The sequence below is a fragment of the Tachysurus fulvidraco genome, chromosome 5 (genome assembly GCF_022655615.1).
Source record: "Tachysurus fulvidraco isolate hzauxx_2018 chromosome 5, HZAU_PFXX_2.0, whole genome shotgun sequence".
Lineage (NCBI taxonomy): Eukaryota > Metazoa > Chordata > Actinopteri > Siluriformes > Bagridae > Tachysurus > Tachysurus fulvidraco.
Genome location: NC_062522.1, coordinates 18,156,972 through 18,176,184, shown reverse-complemented (window position 1 = coordinate 18,176,184; position 19,213 = coordinate 18,156,972). Strand labels below are relative to the sequence as shown.

General features: G+C 37.8%; 1 protein-coding gene and 1 long non-coding RNA gene across 3 annotated transcripts in view; one reads left to right on the top strand and one right to left on the bottom strand.

The window, feature by feature from the left end:
- tafa3a (TAFA chemokine like family member 3a) overlaps positions 1–14,656 on the top strand; it is a 70,977-nt gene extending 56,321 nt beyond the window's left edge. The window contains exons 3-5 of one of the 2 annotated variants that reach the window (XM_027146401.2): positions 8,305–8,454; positions 10,359–10,483; positions 13,474–14,656. In XM_027146401.2, the coding sequence (XP_027002202.1) occupies positions 8,305–8,454; positions 10,359–10,483; positions 13,474–13,485 (287 nt within the window). In that variant the 3' untranslated portion in view covers positions 13,486–14,656. The remainder of the gene's footprint in view (positions 1–8,304; positions 8,455–10,358; positions 10,484–13,473) is intronic. The other variant, XM_027146400.2, reaches the window with a different exon arrangement.
- LOC125141151 lies at positions 266–17,346 on the bottom strand. The gene is made up of 5 exons (XR_007140507.1): positions 17,024–17,346; positions 2,969–3,185; positions 2,839–2,865; positions 2,621–2,709; positions 266–1,343 (listed from the first exon to the last, which is right to left on the bottom strand). It is a non-coding gene; the product is annotated as an uncharacterized LOC125141151 (long non-coding RNA).
- Positions 17,347–19,213: the final 1,867 nt, after the last annotated feature.

Sequence of the window (19,213 nt, the reverse complement as noted above, 5' to 3'; positions counted from 1 at the left end):
AATTTATAGATTGGACCAATGTAAGATGGTAACTATCTCACTGTGTATTTTACTAAGTTCTTGCTGATCCCTTGAAGCTTTTTAGCCAATCTCAAACAATTAGCTGAGACAGGCCTAGTATTACACGGGAGAGTCACTCAAACTTGAGAAAAATAAGAAATTTATTTATAGGTTTTTTAAATCCATACAAGCGCATTTAGCCAAGTTTTTCCATTAATAATAAACATTTTCATTATTGGTCTAAATTTTCATAGGTTTAGTTCCATCACTTTTATTTATTAAATCATTGTTAAATCTGTTAGTTATGTTCTCAGAATGCAATTTGAAAATATTGCATGTTGGTTGTTTAGAACTGAAATGTGATGCTATGTTAAATGATGCTTTTCCAGATCAGCTGGTGTTGTTTTGGCTGAAGCCTGGAGTGATTCTCTTCAGCTTCACTTCCTCTCACCAATTGCAAGGCATGTTAGCTGTGCAGTGATGAAAATACTTGTGTGCTCTCCGTTAGTTTCAGGGCGCTGCTTTTTTCCTTAAAGAGAAATGTAATAACATTCAGAGCATTGACTGAATCGATTGTGTGATTCCTCAAGGAAAGGCCATTGATCAGAAGTTTGGAAATGAATGGTCCAGAAGTTTCCTGGTGCCCTGAGTGGTATGCTGTAGTATTTTAGCTCAGTGTGTTTCGCTTCTTCTTTTTATTTTTATCTCTGCTAATTTACTTTTAAAGCTGAGCCTACATTGCCAATAGTGTCAAAGCAACAAAAAGCTGACAGCATGTGTCATGCCTGCTATAGAACTCCTGCCTTCAAATGTGTTCTTCTATAATTTATTCATACTTGCTTCTATTGTGTAACTTCCTGTTGTGTTGAATTTGAGCTTTTTTATAGAATAGTTTAGAACTGTGCTTGGATGCAGGTCTGATTTGGAAGCACTGACTGGACTCCACATTAGCTCTGTCTAATCACAGACTGGTGACTAGGTGGAACCTGAACTCTTATATCTCACTGGCAAAGGATTTCAGCCCAAGCCTCCATTCCTCAGCGGGATAGAAGACAAAGACACAGCCTAGTAAAGAGTATTTGATGTGACATCTATTCATTTGGGGTTTTTTTTTAGAGCCAGGCTGAATGACTGCTTTTCCTTTTCTTCCTCATCCCCTTTGCTCTAATTGTGTAACTGGAGCTGCAAAGTGCCCGGCTGTTTGATCTCCCTACTCCATGTACCACAGATGGCCAACTCCTTCATCGCTTCATAACAATTTCATAAGTGACTTGCTGTAAATTGCCACGCCAATGCCTGTGGTAATTGGGTTGCCACTCTGCTCCTCTCACTCGCATGCTTAGCTAGGGAGAAAAGGAGAAAAAAAGCATTTTTTTCTTGTTCACTGCTACCACACTGAGTAATAAGTGTTAGGACAGATGGAGGGAAAGTGAATTTGACTCTCTGATCTTCACTGATTTCCTCAGAGCAAGTACAGTACTCTCCCTTCCACCAAGGTAGCAGTGAGAAGTTTCTTCTAATGTGGTCATACATTTATTGTTGTATTTATTGAGCTTGAGCACTGATCTCTACTGACCATGTGTTCCATACATATTTTACATATTTTAAAAAATCAATGATTAATGGCCTTTTAGTGAAATGAATATAACGTTTGTTGCAGGTTACCATAATTGAGCTCATGTCATAGGTTAACATGTGTAGCTTATATTAAGGAAATTCAACAGTTCAACAGTTAGTGCCAGCTGTGGTTGTTATGTTAAAATGTAAGGCATACTGTAATTAGATTTACAAAACATGATCAACAGTGCCAAACAAATGCCATTGCACAGCTGTGCCATTTGCTTGGAAAACATAACATGCCCTGTGCTTGTCTGATATAGTCAGCACAGTGTCTATGAATACTTCATGATGTTACTTTACTTGCTGAAGACAAAATCAATATGAACCATCCTCCTTTATTGAGCCTTGCATATTGATGAGGGGAACACACAGTGCCTGGGTCTTTATTGCAACCGAGAACATATTTACCTAGTACATATTGGGTTTTGAACAACGCGGTACGAGAGAGAAACGAGAGTGCGTATTTTTGCTTGACTGAGCAGCTGAGGCTAATGTGATCTGCCAGCTCAAGCTTACCTTGTAAAAAGCTTAAAACTTTCTCCACTGGCCTATACATGTTTGTTACTGGTATAAACTTACTGCACTCAACACTGGATCACTGAGTTCAGTAGGTATTTTAGAGTCACCTTAGTAACATATATAACTCCACTTATTGTTCCTATATCAACTGAGCTGGATTATTTATTTTTCATTTACTTAAACTATATAGGGTCTAGTAACAGCAATGAAACCTTTCCATAAAAATCAAATGATATACACTAATCAGCCATTACTTAAAACCCCTCACAGGTCACCTGAATGACATTGATAATCTCATTACATACTGTAGGTTACATACTGGTCAAATTCACATAGTTAATGTGTTGAAGGCAGAAAAAATGGGCAAGCATAAGAATGTGAGAGACTTTGACAAGCACCAAATTGTGATGGATAGAGTCAGGGCATCTCCAAAGCAGCAGATCTTGTGGGGTGTTCCCAGACTGCCTTGTTTAGTACTTACCAAAATGGTCCAAGGAAGAGCAAGGTGTGGTCAGCGAAGATTAGCCTGTCTGAACCAGTTTTATAGAAGAGATAATGTAGCACACAGTGCTGAAAAAGTGAATGTCAATGTTTGTTAATACTTTGTTAAACCACACAACACATTACAACATGCTTTGTATGGGGCTGCAGATCAGTCAGAGTGCCCTGTGAATGCCAGTGTTTGTGTGCATTGCTTACCTAGGGATGAGATGGCACTAGAAGGCACTGTGGAAAGAAGGAAAGCCAAATGAGGGAGTATGATGTTCTGTTTGGAAACCATGGGTTCTGGCACACATGTGGATGTTACTTACTAACACATGCAACCTACCTAAATATTATTGCAGACGAAGTAAACCACTTCATGGCAAAGATATTCCCTAATGGCAGTGGCCTCTTTCAGCAGGATAATGCTCCCTCCCACATTGCCAAATTGTTGGTTTAGGACTTACCAAAGCTGCTAATATCTTTGTGTCAGATACCACAGCACACCTTCAGAGGTCTTGTGAAATCCTTGCCTCAGTGGCTAAGAGTGGCACAAGGGAGACCTAAACAATGACAGACAGACAGACAGACAGACAGACAGACAGACAGACAGACAGACAGACAGACAGTCAGTCAGATAGATAGATAGATAGATAGATAGATAGATAGATAGATAGATAGATAGATAGATAGATAGATAGATAGATAAGAAATTCATTGTCATTGCAAAGTACTGGTGCACAACAATGAAATGCCGTTTAACATCTAACTTGCTATTGAATAAGTAACAGTAAGAACTATTAGGCAGGTGGATTTAATGTTATTGCTGATCAGTATAAGGCAAACATCAAATTTGTCAACATGGCACTATAGTTAAGAAATTGCAGCATGTCATTCTGAGCTCTGAGTACATGCTCTTCCATTTTACCTAATATGATGCTGGGCAAACACAACACACCGCACTTTTGGCAACACAAAGCCTGTGGTCCTTCTCTTGCTGCAGTCAAAGGAAAAAGTGGCTATGTTATGGTAATTTGATATGAGCACAGGGGGTGGTTATAGATTATTTTTTTTCCCCTATTAATACTGCATGTGCACAAACTGTTTAGGCATAAGCAACCACTCACAGCTCCAAAAAGCTGACTGACATGCCCCAAAAGAAACTTAAAACGGGAAAAAAAAGCCTGTGTGATCTTACTTGCATCATACAGAGAGCTGCAATGTATTCTCGGTTTTATGTTTAAGTATCCTTTACCCTTGTAATGTCACACAGCTCAGAGCTAGACGCTTTAACCCATCATATCACATTCATGGGAAACTGTGTGGAGAGAAAGGGTTGGCGACTTCCTCTGACAAATGTCAGAAAGTATTTTAGAATACTGCTGAATATCAGTATGTTTGCAAATGTATATCTTGGGTGGTTATAAAAATACCTAGACAACTTTTTTCTCTCACATATAAAGCTGTGAGGTTATAGTTCCAATATTGTTTACTTAAGAATATCTTCAGTCTTTTATTTGCTTCATTTTATTGACTCATTGAAAATTCCTGTATTTATGTTCACTCACTGAGCACTTTATTGGGAATACCTACACACCTATTGTGTCATGCAATTATTTCATCAGTCAATCATGGTTCATGGTCACATTTTACCCGTTCGATTCCCGCATCCACCTTGTGTGTGGAGTTTGCATGTTCTCCCCGTGCCTCGGGGGTTTCCTCCGGGTACTCTGGTTTCCTCCCCCGGTCGAAAGACATGCATGGTAGGTTGATTAGCATCTCTGGAAAATTGTCCGTAGTGTGTGAGTGTATGAGTGAATGAGAGTGTGTGTGTGCCCTGCGATGGGTTGGCACTCCGTCCAGGGTGTATCCTGCCTTCATGCCCGATGACGCCTGAGATAGGCACAGGCTCCCCAAGACACGAAAAGTTTGGATAAGCAGTAGAAAATGAATTAAATGAATTATTATGTATTAAATGAATGTAGATTATGTATTAAATTAATACTAAATTGTGTATATTGCAAATAACATGAAACTATTATAGGCATATACAGTACATTGTCCAATATGCCTCACAGCTCACAATGCATATCAGAGCAAAAACCAAGCCATGAAGTCAAAGAAACTGCCTGCAGAGCTCAGAGACAGGATTGTTGCAAGATCTGAGGAAAGCTACAAAACATTTTTGATGCACTGGAGATTCCCTAGAGCTCAGCAGTCTCTATAATTCTCAAATTAGAAAAAGTTTGGCACAACCAGGGCTATTCCAAGAGCTGGTCACCCGGCCAAACTAAGCAATCAGGGGAGAAGGGCCTTATTAAGAGAGGTGAATGTGAACCAAATGGGCACTTTCAGTGAGCTCCATAGATCCTGTGTGGAGATGGGACAATGTTCCAGAAGGACAATCATCACTACAGCCCTCCACCCATCTGTGCTTTATGGCAGAGTGGTAAGATAGAATCTTCTCAGTACAAAACAGATGAAGGCTCACTTGGAGTTTGGAAAAAAATTACCCGAAGAACTCTCAGACTGTAAGGAATAAGAGTCTCTGGTCTGATGAAACCAAGATGGAACTGTTTGGCCTCAATTCTAAACTGTATTTCTTGAGGAAACCAGGCACCACTAATTACCTGCTCGCTACCATCCAAACAGTGAAGAATGGTGGTGGCAGCATCATGCTGTGGGGCTGTTTTTACCAGCAGTGCAGATCGGTCAGGTTTGAGGAAAAGCTATTCTTAATAAAAACAGCTTTCAGGTCCTCAGAATAGACTGAAGGTTCACATTCCAGCATGATAACAACCCTAAGCACACAGCCAACACTACACAGAAGTGACTTAAGGACAACTTTGTAAATGACCTAAAGTGGCCCAGCCAGAACCCTGTCTTGAACCCTATTAAACATCTCTGAAAAGACCCAAAAGTGGCTGTCCACCAATGGTCCCCACACAACCTGACCGAGCTTGAGAGGATTTGTGCCACAAAAGCCCCCAATCCAGGTGTGCAAAGCTTGTTGCGTCAAGACCCAAAAAGACTCTGTAACTGCTGCCAACGGTACTTCAACTAAGTTCCGAGTAATGAGTCTGAATACTTATGTACATGTGATATTTCAGTTATTTCTTTTAAATAAATTTGCAGACATTTCTAGAATTCTGTTTTCACTTGGTAATTATGGGGTACTGATTGTAGATTATTCAAACAACTGTGGAATTAGGCTGCAAAATTGAAAATAAATGAAGGGGTCTGTATTTATAATACGCTGTACATTATAATAATTAAGGCATCACACTTATATGCAATCTTGTATATATTTTAATTGTGTTAAATCTGAAACTGGTTAAATGGTTAACTGTTGATTCTGGAAATTAATCTTTATTGCAAAAACAATCTTTTTTCAGGTCTCTCAGTCAATGTTGTAACAGATAGACTGTATGGTTACACACCATCTGTCCAAACACAAGGCTTAATGAGAATGCTACCCTATTACCAGCAGATTCTGATATTATGTTTTGTGTCTTGTGTTGTTTGTTTGTTTTAAACCAGCTAATTAAAGCCAGTTTTCTATCTTGAATCTATTTTTTCCAGCTTTTCAGACAGAACATTTCCTGCTATAGTTTCTGCCAGATTAGAGATTATGCTAAAAAAAAAAAAGAAAGAAAGAAAGAAAGAAAGAAAGAAAGAAAGAAAGAAAGAAAATTCTGCAGGCTTTAATATATAATGAACTTTTCTGAGATGTAAAGAACTGTATTCGTTCTATGGAAGGAAAACATATTTATTAGAATATTATTGGAACTCATTAGTATAAATGTAAAGGTATATATGAAATTAAAAAACTTGCTTTTTATTTGAATTATGTTAACACTGCTAGAAAGATGGATTGCAAATATTGAAAAATATTTTTTTTTAATTAATATAAATAAATGAACTTTCAATGAAAATATATTCAGAAAATAAGAGATAATCACTAATAACTTATAACTGCTACCACAATCCCCTTTAGTAACCAGTGGACATCAACACTAATGGAGTATTTGTAGAAGATCATAATGAACTATAATGAGTTAAAGTCTTTCACTCTGACTGGTCAGTGGCAATGCAGTGTTCAGTGCTTGATATGCTATAAATTCGTATTGGTTATGTAAGTAGTTATAAATAAACAGTTATAACTGTGGCAATCAGTGAGGCAATCTGCTATAGTGCTCCGTGTAGTAACAAATATATACAGTTTTTGCAGTTTTTGCTGCAAGTAATGAATGATTACTTATCAATCAAGGATCAGTGGATGTAAATGAACAAGTGTTTGTGAAGCACTGAACTCCTGGAGGTCTGGAGCCCAGTGCCAGTCTATATTAATGTTAGATCCTAGCCCATTGCTTCTCCAATGTCTTATGCATGCTCCCTGACTTGCTAGTTGATGACCGGCCTAAGTGCTTTAAGTGAAATCTATTGATTGTAGGTGCTGCATGGCATAGAAATGTTTCACAAATGTCAGAGCAAAGACACAACACCCTCTTAGAAAGGTCATGAAGCACAGGGATGATGTCATCAAGCAAAGATTCTCATTGCTCGTCTGAGAGAAATGTTCACACTGGGTCAACATCTTCTCCCAACATGCTGGATCAGGGGCTAGAATTCACTCTTTTCCCTTCTTTTAGTAAAAGCCAAAGCCATGTTAGAACCAGCAGACCTGTTTAGAGGTCAATAACCCATGATTCAAGTGTGACATCGCTCAAGGTAACTTAAACCTATTTTTTGATCAAGAATGAAACCATTTTGTGATTTTTTAACAGCCGCTGATAGTTTTGTAATTTGGTATACAGATGATTGTTATTTAAGAGTTCATCGATCCATCCCAAAGAAACAAGGAACATGCCCTCCTATTCCCTCACCATTCATTACCTAAAAACAAACTTAGACTATTCAGTCTGTGACTGTTGAAACTTTCTAAATTAAGTTTCACCTTACGAGCCTTGGGCTAGGAGATAATCACACAAAAAATAACTCCCTTCTCCCATACATGCTCACACCAACAAATCTGTTTTCTTTCTCCAGTAACTGATTGGCCCTCTGCATGATCGGCCCTTGTGTGTGTCCGCATGGCTTCTTATTGATTGAAGACAAAATGTTTTTAATGTTGTTGATGAGATTTTCAGATTGGCCCACTAATGGGAAGATGGAGGCCTTTTTTCAATCAATTTTCAGCTCAAGTTGTAAATTGAAAATCTTTACCAATGTAATTAAGGCTGATTTGAAAAGAACACTAAAACTTTGAGAAAATGTTTTTTTTTCTTTACTACCAGATTTGGCCCACAAAATGTGAATGAGTAAAGTGAGTGTTTTATGTTTGCTTACCTGCTGCGATTTTCAAATATACCGCTAATGGTAAATATGAACCATTCTCTCTAATACAGCCTACTCATAACTCTAACCAAATGCACACGAAAGTCTTCCAATACATTAGTATTTCACTGGTGACATAAAACATAACCATATCCTACAGCTTGTTTGGTTTTGTGTTAATTAATATGACCCCATTGCCATCGCAATATTACTTTTTTCTTGCCACCTACTGTAGAACCAGAGGTGAAGGCAAACATAAAATTGCAGACTTTAATGTCTGCAGGAGTCAAGGTTGAAACAGCTGTCCAGTTTTAATGGTTTTGTGTCCTTGTTTTGTTCCTGCAGTACATGTCAAGGCAGGAACCTGTGAGGTCATAGCAGCGCACCGTTGTTGTAACAAGAACAAAATCGAAGAGCGTTCTCAAACTGTCAAGTGCTCCTGCTTTCCCGGACAAGTCGCCGGCACCACCAGAGCAGCCCCCTCCTGTGTGGATGGTAGGATTTGTTTTTCTCTTCTTGCCTAGGCTTTGATTTTATGTGAGGTATTTCTGTTTTCTGAGGACCTGGCATGAATATTAATAGTCTCTAACCTGTTCTTTTTTTTACTCCTGCAAAAAAAGTATAGAAGGAGTATTCTAAGAAAGATCTTCTTTTATAATTCACTACATACCTACCAGCATATTAGAGCAAATATTGCATGTAAATAGAGACTAATATAATGTGTGTAAAAATCATATTTCGTCTCACAAACAGAGACGAATGCATTATATGCAAATTACAGACTGTAAACACTTCTGTGGAGTCAGTGGTTACAATTGAATTGTCTGTTTAAAGCCATATAATCGATAAAACGTGCCCCAAACTGTTTCTGCCCATCAAACTGGAGTCCCACATCTCTATCGCCATCTCATCTTTCGCACCTGTCACTCCAGAGTCGAGAGCCATTTCACCATGACACCATCATCCTCCTGCATGCTAGAGCGTGGCAGAGCCTGCTTGTCTAATAACATGTCGACAGGCTTTCTCTCTGGACGGGTCAATCGATCCTGATCTTCTTTTCTGCTCTGTAATATACCGGTGGATTCTGGTTGCCCTCTGTGCCTGTGCCCTGCCTCTACCTTAGCCGTGAGACACATTTCCTAAGATGCCCTAGTACAATAGAGGAACGAAATTAACACTAGTAGATATTGGTAGGATATTTGCTTATGCCTTTTTAATTTATTGTATACTTTAGCAATATTTTATTAATTAAAGACCAATAGAGTATGTCATTTTTTTTTTATCAGGTTATAGTTATATTTAGATGTTATTTTATTTCCATGTTAAATTTACATTTCAAGTTAACTCATGGCTAGAATTGGATTATGTGGAGCATCTGCCTTTTAAGTCACTGCAAAAGTGTTGTTACTGTGTGAACCTGTAAAGATCTTGTCTTGGTGCCATTGTTGTAAAAATATATCCTCACCAGTCACTTTAATAGGAACACCTACAGTATACACCTGCTCATTTATGCAGTTATACAGTCAGCCTATCATGTGGAAACAGCAGAAAAAAACATAAAATCATGCCAAGCGCTTCTGCTAATGGGGCGAAAATGTGATATCTGTGACTTTAAATGTGGCATGGTTTTTGGTGCCAGACAGACTGTTTTAATATTTTAGATACTTAACAAGTCATCGGATCTGAATCCAATAGGGCACATTTGGGAAGTGGTAGAAAAGGAGATTCATAGCATGAAAGTGCTCCTGAAAAATCTGCAGGGATTGCATGATGCAATCATGTCAACATGGACCAGAATCTCAAACGAATGTTTCCAACATCATTTGTGCCACAAAGAACTGAGCTTGTTTTGAGAGCAAAGGGAGGCTCTGTACTCTGTTTTAGCAAAGTGTTCCTGATAAAGTGCTCATTGTATGTATATTAGAGAGAGCTGTTCACTCATCTGTTTCCAAAACCCCTGAACTATTGTCTAATATTTCTGCACTCCTCCTTTGATGTTTTGGCCTTAGCCTTTACTGCTGTTATCATTTCTCACCATGGTTCACTTCATTTTGACACATTTTGACATTCCAACCTTTGCCTTGTTCCTTGAGACCAGCAGCAAACCAGTGATGGATTCCAAGCATCAGCACATGTTGAAACACCCACAGCCTGATTTCCTCTAACGCAGAAAGAGAGGGAGTAGAAGAGTGAAAAAGAGAGATAGAAAAAGAGAACAGATAAGAGGGTATTTTGTGAGTAAAATATTATTGGGCTTAATCCTTGGAAATTTTGGATATGGGGTGATTGTTGTATTGTGTTTATTTGAGAAATATGTTTTATTCTAAATGTGCTTATAGTATTTACAGCTATTAGAAGAGTCATTCTCTTCTGTTCTCTTTCTGTATCTATCTTCATAGCATCTATAGTAGCACAGAAGTGGTGGTGCCAGATGCAGCCCTGTATGGAGGGTGAGGAATGTAAGGTGCTGCCAGATCTTAAAGGTTGGAGTTGCAGCACTGGGAACAAAGTCAAGACGACCAGGGTAAGAAAAAAAATCCAGTGTTTGATAATCATTCATTTTGCTCTAACTTGCATTAAACTTGAGTATGTAGCATCACTTTAAAGTATTAATAGCACCAATTATTATGATTTGGATAGATCAGTGTTTTGGTTAAGGTTAAATAATCCATAAGCCATCATTTTCGAAGGAATGAAAGAAATGGGAAATAATCACAATTATTGTAGAGATTGAATACCAGTCTTTTAGAACATGCATTACTTTCTTTGGAATCTTTTACACCATTGTCATCTAAAGAGGATAAAGTATCTATTTCAGGATTAGCTTTAAATGACTGTTTATAACTCCTTGCCTTTAAAACAGACCCCCAGTGTGAATATGTACCACTGCTATTTGACCCAGATGAAATTAAAATAAACTTATATTTAATACTGTAAGAAAAAAAATTACACAAGCTTTCTGGTTAAATAGTTTTGCAATCAGTATTTCTGTACATGGTGTGTGTGAGCCTATGTGTGTAATTTGTGAGATTTCAGGTACAGTACATGCCTGTGAATGTCAGTATGTGCATCCTAACGCTGACACACTGGGCTCATAGCCACCCGTTAGCCTGAGGTGTTTGACTAACCAACACCTTCTTCAGCCAGTTCCTAAATTATTTATAGGACAGAGGGGGCTTGCGTGAGGCAGCCCTTTTTCACTTTAGCTGCCTTAAATAATGCATGCTAGAACACTCACAGTCACGTCAGTGGCAGGCATGCCTGTGAGGTGCTGCCTGCTCCTCTCAAAACCTGCCTGCTTTGATTTTTGGAGCTCTCCAGGCCACCGCCCTCACACATGTCTCGAATACAGTGAGAGTGTGGAATCCCAGATGTGTCACCATGGTGACATGATTGGAGCGTCTGATTGGTCGATTTTTGTCTCCATTGCCAGGGCCTTGGTAATGATTGTAAACCATCGGTTGACCTTGTTCTATTATGGTTTTGTTTTATATCCATCATAAAGCATTGTAGTAGTGCAAGGCCACCGATAAACAGATTTGCTTTGTGCTAGAAAATTCATACTGCAAGAGAGCTATGAGAATTCCACTTAAGAGGGTATTGAATAGAGGTTATTGTCATTGATATTGTCAGTGATTTAACTAACATAAAGTGTTATGAAAGTAAATCAGTAAATTAAAAGTTCTCAGTAAATCATTTCCCACATGCTGTAAAGAACTTGAAATTATTTCAGTGCACTGACAAAAACTGGTGAAGTTTAAATAGCACTTGGTTTATAGAAAGGTGACAGCAAACAGTAATACATGCTATATATATATATATGAATAATTAGTTCAGCTGGAATTTCAAGCAAGACCAATTATAATGTTTGAATCCTGGCATCAGCATCAACACAATGTAGCAAAGGTCTAAATGTGTGAACCATGATGCACTGGGGAGTGCACAAGAAGGAAGTGACCTAAACACCTCTCAGCTCGTCAGTGCACCCTCCAGCACCCTGCTGTCTATGATTTGAAGGTGTAGATTACACTGGGATTCCCTGCACAGCCAAGTAGCACAGCCTTGTCCTCTGATACAGAGACCTAACCTCAGCTAGCTGCACCCTCCACCCTGCCAGTGTGTATGCTTGTGTGAGTGTGTGTGTCACTGAGCAGGAACAAGACCAGACCGGCATGTTAAAGGCACTCAGGCACAGCAGAGCTCTCACCTCCCATCCCAGCATGTTCCAGAACAGTATTTTGGGCCATGGCTGCTGAGTTGGAAGAGCTGCTGAAGTTAATGAGCCTGATAGGTGCTGTCGCAGGGAGGGGTGTGAGCATGAGTTAACTACAGTGCTAACACCTCATTTGTAGGAAAGCAGCTTTAACAGGAGCAGTTATAGCTTAGATAATGAGGAGAAATCAGGCGAGAAGGACATGGAGCCTATAACAGATGTCCCTTTTGCAGACTGATCAAATTTCTTGAATTCCAATAAACAGGAGTAATCAGGTTAAATGATAAATTAAGACATAAATGAAATGCTGGCAGCTCTAAACCCATATTCTAAGCCAAGCTTTAACATTTTTGTTTGAAAGTTGATTATGAATATATGAATTTTTAAGATTTTGTCATTTACTTTTTTCATTTACAATAATACAATATATGACCAAGTAGCTAATTTACTGTTAACAATTAATGGTAAAATATATGATTTATTAATTCTTGAGACTGGTCTATTTTTATTTCTAAAATCTAATTCTTAAATAATAAATGTACCTTTGTGTTAGCTACAGCAAAATCTAAAACATGGACATTGCTTTTAAAATGACACATGCCTTTACTTAGATTTTGAATTGAAAATCTAATGTGACTTTATTTTTATAGATAAATGTGACTTTATTTTATAGATATTATGAATTGTTGCTTCATAAGCATTTCTGAAACAAATCTATATATCTAGAGACTCAAACTCAGGCAAGTGCATTAGCTCACAAGGCTTTTAGACAGGAGTGTTTGCAAAACTGCCTAATATTTTTAGCAGCAATTCAAAGTATTGCAGCAAGTCACCAAAATTGTCAGCTGAGCTAGCATGTGGTAGACCATTGTGCTATGGGGAAGATGTGTAAGTGAACGAGCTTGGAGAGTTGGCTAGTTAACTAACTAACTAATTAACTAATTTGGAAGTTCACACTCGAAGGACAGAAAAATAATAAAAAACAATAAAAAATAAAAGTCTTGATGCTACATATTTTCCCATTATGCACCATTCCTCATCTTTTTATTGGATACTTCAAAATGGTTAAACTCGAAAATTGTTTAACATTATTATCATCTATATTGGAATACCTTATCTGAAATAGTGTAAATAATTCAAATTTCCATGTTGTATTAAACTATTAAACTACTAACTAAAATATCATGTTTGGCAATTTGTAATAAAATGTTAGTCCCAAATTAACCCTTGCTTTAAAGTCTAAAATTTATATGCATTGATGGCTGCTTCAATCCCTTTATTAACATAAATCTTCTTTTTAGGTCACACGGTAGTCTGCGTTAAGGATATCTGGAACCATCACTTTAGATCATATAATGGAAATGCAGGATCCAGGACTTGAAGACTGCTTGAGGACAGTGAAAATGATGTATTTGGATTTCAGTGGAATATCAATATCTTTATAAATGGAAACTCTCAAACAGAACTTCTTTGCTTTCTCCGGGACAGCCTTCCAAACGTTCATTCATGTTTTATAAATACAGAACAAGAACTTTCATCATGTAACATTTCGTGTTCACCAAGACCTAGACATACTGACAATAGAGCAGTATGCTAATCCAGAGATGTCGTGACACTCTACAGAACTACTGATCTCATTTTTCTTTCTTTCCTTCTTTTTTCTTTTTTTTTTTTTGGAGATTACATCAGGCTTGAAAAGTTCATTAACTATTTGAAGTGTATGTGTTCCACATCTGATTGTGTTCCCTTATCCATCCCCTAACATTTAACGCTTCGTTCTTCTTTTATAGAAAGATTTTTGATCTTTGTGAGGTGTTTACTTTTAAGGACAAACTCAGAGCACTTCTGTTTTGAAATGAACTTGTGCCATTGAAAGAAGTACATTAAGTATTAAAAAATTATAAGACGTCTAATCTATGATGGTTGGAGTGTGGCACTGAAAATTAATAGAACTTTGCAATCACAGATTTGCTGTTTGTTTAATAGAAAAAAAAAAACCAGTGACTGCTATTGAGTAAAAAGTGTAAGTATTATCTTAAATAAAAGTCTCTATGGGAAACCTCCATACACTATTTTGAAAGAATTTAAAAGGAGACACACCGAACACTGACACAGCATTTCTTAGAACTGTGGAAGTAACTATTTTTAAACGTACTGCAATGCCATGCTGCATTAAGATGCATAGCCATTTTCATAAAGTCTTGCGCTGATGCTACTGTTTTTCATATAAAGTAATAAATGCCATTTAACTGTCAAGATTATCACAAAATTATGGTAATATCCTAAGCAAGACTGGCACACATTCTTTTCTGAAAGACGCTCTATGAAGATGCTACATTGTCAGTCTATGATTCGCAAAGTGCTTATGCAGCTATCACAGAGCACTTCAGACTAAATTGTGGAAGACAGAGGTAAGGCTATTAGCATAATACCATTAGGCAGTACTTCTGCCTGGCTAATTTACCATTAGAATTACCGGCAGTGGAATGAGGAGAAGCACTCGGAGGTAAGTCAACATGTCATTTGCTGAGAGGAGCAAGTGACACAAGTGATACCCCTCACCATGCTATAAACATCATTTTCAGCTACTAATGTGCTAATATGTTACTCTAAATCATAGCCTATGCTCAAGCCTAGCATTAAAAGAATGTGCGATTAGCAAGGAGTATATGCAATTTATCTAATTGTTTGCTTGTGTGTGTTAGTGTGTGTTCATGTGTAGGAGCACCAGATGACTCACTTTTCATTTGTATTCACAGCAGAATATAAAGGGTTGCAAGGGTCTTGACTTTCCTTATAGCTCTCTCACACATCTCTCCTTCATTTGCTCTTGATGCATTTCACCACAGATAATTAGCCTTAATAAGGGAATTTCTTATGCCTGTAAATCCTGAATGCACAGTAAAGACATTAGTTAGATTTCGAAGTCCAGTAAAACTTTAATTGTGGAGAGTATAAAAGCAATCTAAGGGAGGCTACAGCAACAGGAAGGAGATATGTGTCCGGTTCAGGAATTAACCATTTCCTTCCATGTTGGGAGTCATAATCTATCTGAGACAAGGGTGGACACTGCAGGCACTAACATCAATGAACACTTGAGTATGCGTGAAAGCTTGCACATTATTATTTCAGGAATCCTCATCTGCATGCAGTGCATTGTCAGGTGTCCTGCGAGGAAACTGTGAAGAGGATTGGGTCTGCAGGTCTCCAGGCTAGGACTGGAGATGAAGAGAGGTGCAGGTTGGGGATCTGTTTGTTATTGCTCAGTGTTGCTTTTCCACCTGCCAGCATGGCCATACAGCTTTCCCCCAAATATGAATGGCAATGTGAATATTTCAAACATACAATACAAATGGAGCAATGCTCTCTCTCTCTCTAATGCTATTCATGAGGCATATTTAAGGTGAGACCAGTTATATTTTGGATGATTTTGAACAGGATTTACTTGCTATCATACTTTATCTAGCTCAACCAAGTCCTTCATTACAATTATATTTGTGTATGTGCATCACATTATCTTGACAGAATGTTGGTTCTTCAGTGCAGGTATGGGATTTTAGAATAAATGTGCTTCACGACAATATGTTTTTCCTGACCCTTGTTCGTCCTTCATGAGATGAGAGGGATATGTTTTAAAGTGAAGAGAGCTAAAGGGAGATTAGTATATTCCATGTTTATAAAGTAGCATCTTACCTTCTCTGTCATTTCTGAGACCTGCAAAATAGATTGTGTTCATTCACACTGTGCCACGTAATTATGGGGTTTAGGGAACTACTGAATATAATTTGTGCTTATAGGCTGTTTCCATATCAGATTCACTACATGTAATCTTTCCATTTTGACACAAAGATGAGATTTTTACATTCATACTGTTTGTCAGTATGACATCAGGAAAGACATCAAATATTATCAGTTATTAGTAAAAAATAACTGCCAAAGGTGAACTGCCATCTGTCATTTCTTTTATGCTAACTCTGTGCATCATTATAACTAACATTTACATATACCATTTTGTTCCTGACAAAGCATGTTGCATTGAAGATGAAATCATACAGAAAAAATGTTAAATTTTTTATAATCTTTGCATGTCCTGATTTAAACGCACTGCCATTTTATAAGCCAATTACATATTAAGGTGTTTATCTAAATCATGTGGAAACTAATACAGTAATTCAGGTAATGCAATATAATTTTATGTTTCTAAATAACCCATCTATGCTGCATGGAATCTAAATCATTTCTATTCATGTCACCAAAATCCTATTATCCTCATATTTCCATAAGATTTATCAATTTCATGGAGAAATTATGCCTTCTTTTGATGAAAATATTAGAAAATGATATTAGAATTAGATATTAGAAAAATATTTGAAAATAAATAGCTAGTTTGTCGGTATCATGAACACAAACACTTGGAGATCAGATGCAAATAGAGTTTGTTTATTCGGTGTGTCAAAAAAGTAGGAACAAATAGTTAATAAAAAAAATTTAGAAAACCACTCAAAAATAAGTAACAGCAAGCAAAACTGAAAATTGCAAACAGTCCAATATATATTGTGCAGAGAGCAGGGTCAAAAACAGCCACAGATCAGTGAGGATATAAACTGGCTCCAAAAAGACTAGGCAAAATCGAGGTCAAGAGCAGAGAATATACTTAATCTAAAAACTGGGTACACAGGAGCATAAAGTCAGGCTTGGTAATTGTCATGGACGTGAGAGAACTGAACGTATATTTCACAAATAATAAACCGGAAAAACAGTGCTTTGAAACAGTGATGACAGAGAATACTAATGAAACACAGGTGAACATAATCATAGGAAGAGCAACTGGGAGTGAAGGTGGTTGCTTACCAAAGATAATGGAAGTATGAGTCCATGGCGACCAGGTTTGTAGTTCCCCGTTCTGTGACGTTTGTCGGTGTGATTAGTGATGTGTAAGTCAGTCTTTTAATAAAGCACTAGAGGAATGCTCAATAGCTAATGCTCATGTATGGTGATGTATCCTTCAACTTCCAAGCTTCTGGAGTCTTCCAGCAGACAGGTGCTGTTAACAGGTCATTAGTCAGAGCCTTTTATGTTTTGTTATGTCAATTTAACTCCTGTAATTGAAACTGTTCTCGCACTATAGGGTAGTCCTGATAATGAATACAATTAATTAGTAGAAATTAAGGACACATGCTCCCAAGATCAGGCTCTGGGGAAGCAGTAGGTGGGGTGGGGGTGGGGGTGGGGGGTTGAAGTACTGTGTTACTGTAAGGAATGTACACTGCAGTGTTGTTTGTTGAAAAGTCATTCAATTACATTAAATGACTAATTTCTTATTCGTGTGTGCAATTCACCAGAGAACACTGGAAGTTTTTAATAAAATAAAATGGCCTGAATAACAAAACACAGTAATGTACCCAGCGAGAGAGAGCGAGCGAGAGAGAGAGAGAGAGAGAGAGAGAGAGAGAGAGCGTGCGAGAGAGAGAGGGAGAGAGAGAGAGAGCGAGACAGCATGCGAGCGAGAGAGAGAGAGAGAGAGAGAGAGAGAGAGAGAGAGACAGCGAGGGAGAGAGAGAGAGAGAGAGAGAGACAGCGTGCGAGAGAGAGAGGGAGAGAGAGAGAGAGAGAGAGAGAGAGAGACAGCATGCGAGAGAGAGAGAGAGAGAGAGAGAGAGAGAGAGAGAGAGAGAGAGAGAGCGTGCGAGAGAGAGAGGGAGAGAGAGAGAGGCCACTTTGTATAAAGCAATTCAAAGTGCATTAATAAAACAATACAGAAACATTCAGAAATCATTGGAGATAAAGTCTATTTGCATAATTCATTAAGATTAATCAGACAGCAGGACATTCAGCATGTCCTCTGAGGAGAGGGCAAGCACAAATAGTTCATTCCCATGAAAGACCTTTTTAATCTACAAACAATGATGTAAATCTAGATCCGGATACCAGAATTAACCTCTGTGTTCTCCATAACCCCCAACCACAAACCGTCAGTGATTTGTCTTCATGTAGGCAAAATTTCATTAATATTATACACTCCCTTTTTATGAAGCCTCGTATAAGATACATCCAGCTTTGGCAATGCATAAAGCTCAGTTCCTTTGATTTAATCTTTATGTAATGGACTAAGGCAGATGTTCACCAGTAGCAAAGGAGGAAGGACAGGAATCTTATTTTCAAACCATGTTTCTTTTTCAAGTGAAAACTTGAATATTTGATGAATGAACGTTTAATTAAAGCTTTACAGATCACATTGACATGTAACCTCATCATGCTTACACCAGGTTCTCTCTCCAGACAGTATACTTCTCTCTGTGCTTAGATAGCAAGGTCATGTAGGCCATAAACAATCTCTGTTTTCCTGATGGCTCCAGAGATTTCGAATGTAATCAGAGCCGGAACTCTAAACAAATGTTATATTTTTAAAGCCCTACACCTTTCACAAGAACAAGCGACTATCATTTAAATAGAATTGATACTAAACAACGTTCAGTGACAAAAACATTCTTATGAAATCATTAAGATTCATAGAAAAATACTGGACAGTCTGATCTGAAAAGACATAATAAGAAATAATAATAAAGAAATAATACTAAAATATTAATAAGTTTTCACAATTTTCCTAATAGGATACACAACAGTCAAATCTGTGTTGAAGTTGGACAAATGTGCTTTTTGCTACGACTGTAAATCAAAATGGCTGTATCACACTCGGTGGTCTAAAAGGCTGCTGTCATAATGCAAATGTTTATTAGCTGTTTAGTGTTAAATGCAGCATATGGTAGCTTCTTATACCTTTACTGCTCTTAAGCTATAGCTAGTTTAATTATACTGGGGTCATAATGTGGAGGTGTGTAGAATATAAGATACTGTGCAAGGAGAAAATCCAAAAGCACACATTATGCCAGCTGTAGGGGACTTTAAACAGTTTGTGGGCAAGGAGCTGAGGGCCCGTTTTCACAAACACCATCTGCTGGGTTTGTCCAGGCAGCACCTTGACAACATGAATTAGTTTGAAATACTGTCAAACAAACAAAAGCAAATTAGATTTTTCCCAGA